This window comes from Anopheles coustani, chromosome 2 (genome assembly GCF_943734705.1).
Source record: "Anopheles coustani chromosome 2, idAnoCousDA_361_x.2, whole genome shotgun sequence".
In the NCBI taxonomy this organism is placed as follows: Eukaryota; Metazoa; Arthropoda; class Insecta; order Diptera; family Culicidae; genus Anopheles; species Anopheles coustani.
Genome location: NC_071289.1, coordinates 15,598,977 through 15,605,643, shown reverse-complemented (window position 1 = coordinate 15,605,643; position 6,667 = coordinate 15,598,977). Strand labels below are relative to the sequence as shown.

Genomic DNA, 6,667 nt, shown 5'->3' with positions numbered 1-6,667 from the left:
AGCCAAATCTAACGCCTGGCAACGATATGGCAAGGGAAGAATGTTGGCGCACCAGAGGAATCAGGCGCGGGTTCTAGATGGATCATAATATTTTCGCATGAAAACAATTCAATAAATTTAAATTCATCTAATGACGCTCTAAAACAGTAGCGATCTTTCCATTTCATGGCGCAAGTGTGAACGTTGTGAGATGTGAATGTTTGTGATTGAAATGGAATCTGTCAGAAATAGCTGACAGCTAAATAAGAATCTGTAAAATTCACGTAAAAATAAAAGATCACCGTCATAAATTTGCCTGCTAAATGAGATCTCAAATCATTGCCTTTAATTACATACTCCAAACTATTTTGCGTTCATGTAACATATTTTTGATGATTTTTTAAAGGAATGGCCTAAAAAAATATATAATATGGTATCCTGGACGACCTCCCGTTGTTTTGCGAATGTAGAACAATCGGAATGGATGTCAATATTGATGTAATAATTACAGAACATCCCGCAGTTCTCTACCTGGAAAGAATCATCGCAGGATATTCCTTCCGGAACAAGGATTTCCTTTCCTATTCATTCCACCTTGCGGCCGCTCTTTCCTTGGCCGTTGGTAAGCTAAATCTTTACAACAAATTATTAAAAAGTTCATCAAAATAATAACTCAATTCGTAAATTTATACCTGTCGTCCTCGAACCTGACCCAGCTCACGAAACGGTGCGGATTACCTGAAACGACCTACAAATTGAAACGTTTCATCCTCCCTTTCTTTAATGCACGGAAGTCTTTAAGGTACCCAATATCCTAAAAGATGAAATTAAGTTCCGGATATGGTCATCCTGTTTTATTACTTTTTAGTTTTTTTCTTTAGCTAAAGTAGTAATCATGATAATTATACCAACAACGGCTAAATGTCATAATATTTCAAATGCTGTCCCGATTCGACATTTCTCCGCGTCGGCTACTTTGATTGTTCCCATATCAACAAACACACACAAATTCACACTAACAGGAATGAAAATCAGCAAGTAATGATTTATCTGTCCTTCGTCCTTTAGATGAAAACAAAAAGAACCGAAGAGAAAAACACAAGATATACGAATAGTAGAACAAGTTATTAATCAAAATCCAGCCATCCCACTATCCGCCCTCGCGGGGTTCATCATTATCATCGTCATCATCAGGGGTTGTGTTTTTTTGTGTTTCTCGACGACCAACACTTTCCATGCAATCCAGAAAGGATCTTTCGTAGAACACATTACCCCAATTTAGAACAGGTTGATGCCATCGCTAATGGCATAAGCATACTTTTAGAACGTTGGCTGGATGAAGGAACGTTGCGAAAAATGAAACTGACCGTGTTGAGGGAACAAATAATTGAATAAAAAGGAATGGTGAATGGATGTCACGGTCGGGGGAAGGATGGCGAGAACGTTAAAGTGTGATTTTATGACACCGAAGTGTGCGAAATAAACGAATAAATTAACCCAATGGAAGAGAACAAGTATATTGCCGAAACGGGTTGAAGGACAAACGGGCACCATGCGATCTCAAACCGTGACAGAATTTATTCAACTACTGCACCTTAGTTTTCGGTAATGAATCAACGGTGTAACGCATATAAGTTATCTGGTTTTAACTAGTCTATGTAAAAAATCAATTTACAAGTATCAAAAGATACCTTGTTTTGCTTTATATAACACAAACTAATTAGTGCATTAACACGATCGTTATTCACACCAATTTGTCACTCAGAATTGAACATGACACGTCACTGGTTTTATTCCCTAATCTTAATTAATTTAAATACTGATAAAATGTATGCACCAACCGAATCCCACCGTTCACTTTATCTTCTGGGGAGGCAACAAAAGGTACCAAAATACAACCGAGCAACCGAAAACCGCAATGCCCACAGTGCCATAAAAATCTGCATATCCGAGTGGTGAACGACTGAAACAACAACCAAAAATACAAACGGAAGAACAAGCACAATCATAAACACCCGGAAAGTAAAACAAACCAACCGAAACCGCAAAAACAAATGAGAACGACAACGACGGATGAATGGTTGACGAAAGGATGGAACCGTTTCATTTTGTTCCCCCCGAAAAAGCCTCGAGTAATCAAATTTGCAATCGTTCTCTGATTTCGTCGCCGTCGTCTTGCGTTTCGTTTGCATTCTGTGGCGAAAGCCACAGCATGAAGCACCTCTCGCCTGAGTGGACAGAGAAAGAAGACAGCCCGGCGCGTTGTGCGTACGTTTCCTGTCAAAATATTAATTCGCGCTTGCCTGCGAAACTAAATGTGCGACACAAAGGGGAATAAAATCCAAAAAATACGCACTAGAAAAGGACTTCTTCCGCATCGTCATCACGAGTGTTCGGGTGTGAAGGTGGCGTTACGGGCGGATTTTCCCCCATTTCCTGAAGAAAAAAACCACCAGCAAAGAAAACCAAACAAGGATACGGAGCAAAGTGTGAACGAACGACCAAACTTCCACCCTTATTATTTGTTCCAGTTCTACCCCAACGGCCTTTATGTGGTTCATTTTCTTCCCAAAATCCCACCTCCATCGCTTCCTTTCTGCGACCTTCAACCAACCATCCCCAATTCCAACCAACGGAGAAGGCATCGTTACTTCGTCATCCCATAATCCGCCGCAAACGAGCATGGAAAACATATTTTCCCTACCGACCCGGAACGACTTCGGAAAGGGGAGTTTTCGTCAGCACCTCCTTTTGTGCTTTGGGGACGCGCAACGAATTTTCCCACGCAGGTTTAGGGCTTCGACACTGGTTTTCCCCCCATTCCACGTGATTTGGGTCACGGAAAACGTATTAATTTAATTTAGTGGAAAAGTGTCGATAAGTGGTGGACTGGGAAGGAGCAACAGAGATTTCGAAGCCGTTCAGGAAAAGTACCGTCGGCGTTGTGAGAGCATCACTTTCATTTACAAGCGGAAGAACTTCATAAACCATAAATGCTCCAAAGAATAACTCAAATGTCAAACTGAATCGAAATGAATAAAAGGCAAAAGATTAATTTTTCACACCATTTGCCTCTTCGACCGGAGTCGAAAGAAAGGTTGGCGCTCATAACCTGCACTTTCGGTGCAAGTGTTATATATTTTCCATTTTTTCTCACTCCTTCATATCGATTGGTTTTCTTTTATAATTTATATCTATCTCCCTACTATACAGCGCATTATGTACATCGGTTCCTTTCGGCTTCAGTATTCCTAGTGAATTAACTCAAAGATCCTTTTTTTACACTAAAGTTCGAAACGACAACCTTGGTTGCAGCGTGCGGGAAAAGAACAGTAAAACTAGTTTGAAAATAAAATTTACTAATACTTTCGAGGTCCTGCTGATGATCCTTATCCATTTCTTCTAAGCATTAAAACAATTGCCCTCCGTTTGACCCACCCTCGGACCCAGGCCACTCTCTCTTCTCTTCCTCTCTCTCCCTCTCTAAGTCACAGCTACATTTGTTTGCGGGAAACAGAATTGCTTTCCTAAACAGCTAAAGCTAAACCAACGCTATATAGACACCTACCCGAGCCTTAACAAATTAACGATGCTACTATCACTGGTCAGGCGTTTGCCACCTTATTTGTGTTTGAGTGTTTGTGTGTGTGTGTGTGCGTTTGCACTCTACCTCGAGTCGTCCTAGCTTTGGCGCGAGACGAGCGTGATCGGCTTGAAGATCATGGGCCCGGGGCCGGACGGAGGGCCGCCGTGCGGATGACCGGTGGGCGATCCTTGCGGGAGGGAGCCGAGCGGGGAGTGCTGCGGGTGTTGGTGGGGGTGATGCGGCGAGCCCGGATGGGGCGTACCGTCGCTCGCCGTGGGCGAGAGCTGCTGCTGTTGTTGCTGGTGCTGGTGCTGGAGCTGATGTTGGTGGGCGACGGCTGCCGCTTGCTGGTGGGCTTGGGCGGCAGCGGCGGCCTGCTGGGCGGCGGCATGATGCTGGAGGAGATGCTGGTGGTACTGGAGTCTTTGGTAGATTTCGGCCTGCTGCGCCTGGGGGCTGGCGCCCATCGGCGAACCGGGGTGCATCTGGGCGGCGGCGGCGGCCGCGGCTCCCGCTCCGAGCAGTCGATCCATGCCGAAGCCGGCGCCGAGGGGCAGCGGAAGGGGCAGCGTGGGCGGTTTGGGGGCCATGCTGGGTGCGTACGGGCCGTACCGGTACATCTGGGCGGCCAGCAGCGCCGTCTGGGCCTGGGCGTGCGAGGGATACAGGAACTGGCCGAACTGAGGATAGCCGAGCGTGGGGAACATCGGCCCGACGAGGGAGCGCTTGAAGGCGGCCAGGCGGCTGCGGGAGGCGGCGGTCGAGCGGCGGCGCAGCTTGCCCGTCGAGCCCCCGATGAAGACGTCCTCGGCCGACGGGTCCAGCATCCAGTAGTTGCCCTTGCCGGGGTCGTCGTAGTGGCGCGGCACCTTCACGAAGCACTTGTTGAGGCTGAGGTTGTGGCGGATCGAGTTCTGCCAGCCCTGCTTGTTGTCCCGGTAGTACGGGAAGTTGCGCATGATGTACTCGTAGATGCCGTTCAGCGTGAGGCGCTTCTCCGCGCTCTGGCGGATCGCCATCATGATGAGCGCGTTGTAACTGTACGGTGGCTTCTCGTTGCCCTTCTTCTCGCCATCCTTGGCGGGGCTGGAGGACGGGCTGCCGGTGCCGCTCGCCCCGTCGCCCTCCGTCTCGTCCGATTTGTCCTTGCTGCTGCAGTCCATCGGTGGGGGCGTGCCGGTCACGTCCAGGTCGCTCTCGGTGTCGGTGAGATCGTGATCCTGCTCCTCCGAGCCGATCGGCGACGGGCAGGACTGCAGTGTGGGCGAGGGGGTGGGCGACGGCGAGGACTTCATCGTTTCCGGCAGGATCGAGTTAATCGAGAAGCTCGACTTCAGTGGTGCCCGCGCCACGCCGAACATCGTCTGACCGTTCATCATGGTGGGTTCGATTTTAACCATACTTTCAATCACCATCAAAAGGCTGCTGCACTACATGCACTTCCAAATAAAGTTCCTTCGACTTCCGGTGCACCGACACTCACTGATCGTGGCCGATCTTCTCTCGCCGTGATCAGTCACAACTTGTCACAAGTTTTTGCGATTGCCAGAATCTCACTAGCCAACTTGAATTCACAGTTTTTTTTTATGTTTCCGAGCTTTTTCTTCAAATCACATCAGCTCACTCGTTGTTGTGCCTCGGTGAAACCACACTTGAACACAGGACACTTGAATCTTTGCTCTTTCACGGAATGCACAAGGAATCTCAACTCTGGTTCGCAAAACTCCGGGAAATCTCGCGTAAATTGTCTAAATCTTGCCGTTTTCAATCGAAACCTTTAACATCAGCATGCGACGGATATCGTAAGAGGTCTGTATGTTTTGTTCTTTTTTTTTTCGCTACACTTCCGGTACCGTGATGCGTGTACGTGCTGTGCGTTTGGGTGCAAGATCTGGACTGAGGCATTTCTTCCCCTCCCGGGCGCATTTATACCACGGCCAACGTCCAATCGGTTTGAGCGTACCAACACCACCCGATTGGTGTGCTGCTTGGACGTGCGCACGCACACAGCCCAGCACATGCCATCCGGGGGATGGTTGGTATGAGAACAATAGAGAGAGCGAGACAGAAAGAGAACGTCATCCACGAAGGATTCGTCCACCAATCAGGCAGAGGGAAAGCGTTCGTTCATAACGACGACTGCGCATGAACCACACTAGGGTTGCTTGCTTGGGGTAAGGGCAAGAGATGGAGGGGGTGGGCCACGAAACACCCCTTTTCTGCCTTGGGCCTAGGGGTCCTTTCCCAGCGAGTCCTGGAAGGGTCCTGCGGACGCAGGTAGTCCCGAGCTTTGCAGGTCAGTTGACATTGAAAAGGTTTCGAGAAACTCTTCCATGGGGTACAGAACCTTCGCTCGAGGTAGCGGGTGTGTGTAGGGTCAAGGTGTGCAGTAGTGAAGGGACTGGACGAGGGGTGGTGAGGGAGGGGACGAAAGTCAATTTAGAAATTCATTCTGCCCACCGAGAGAGCGTGCCCGAAGGTCCAAGTCCTGGCGAGCGACCGAAGGATGCTTTCCTTCGGCAAAAGCGATGAACGAAAGCAAATCCTGGAAGGATCCTCGTCGTGGAAGTCACAGTGTGCTGTGTACGAGGGTGTGTGTGTGTGTGTGTTGGTACATGCTGCTTCAGACTCCGCCCCATTCACGAGGCTTTCTGACGAGGGCGCGAGAAAGAGAAGGCAAGCGAACGACGGGAAAGCGTAGTAGTTGTTGGGCAAATAGCAGTCGAACAGTTTGTAAACGTTCGTGGGTTCAAGATGTACAATTTGTTTACACATCTTGCTTCACAACACGGTCGGAGTATGGGCTTTCGCCGGGGGGGAAGGCGCAGGGTAAATAAATAAATGCAATTTTATTTGCAAACCATCCAACCCCCGGCAGCTGCACGGCCCGTAGCTGTGTTTGCGCCCGGCTTCGAGCGGCAGTGTGTGCGTGTGTGCGAGCGAGCTAGCGCATGGAGGGGTTGCTTTCTGATGAACGCGCAAAATGGTGCCCTGCCGTTTGGCGCAAGGGTTGGAATGCTCGTTGGAGCGCGCACTGTTTGGTCAATATGTTTTTGCTGGTGGAATTAAAAAGCGTGATCTCGTCGGACGAATGCGAATGAT

The 6,667-nt window shown here is 48.7% G+C and overlaps 1 protein-coding gene across 1 annotated transcript; it reads right to left on the bottom strand.

Annotated features, from left to right (window-relative positions):
- Positions 1-3,660: 3,660 nt before the first annotated feature.
- Positions 3,661-4,980, bottom strand: LOC131263841 (fork head domain transcription factor slp2-like). The gene has a single exon (XM_058266106.1). It carries the CDS (start codon positions 4,978-4,980, stop codon positions 3,661-3,663), a length of 1,320 nt encoding a protein of 439 aa, XP_058122089.1.
- Positions 4,981-6,667: the final 1,687 nt, after the last annotated feature.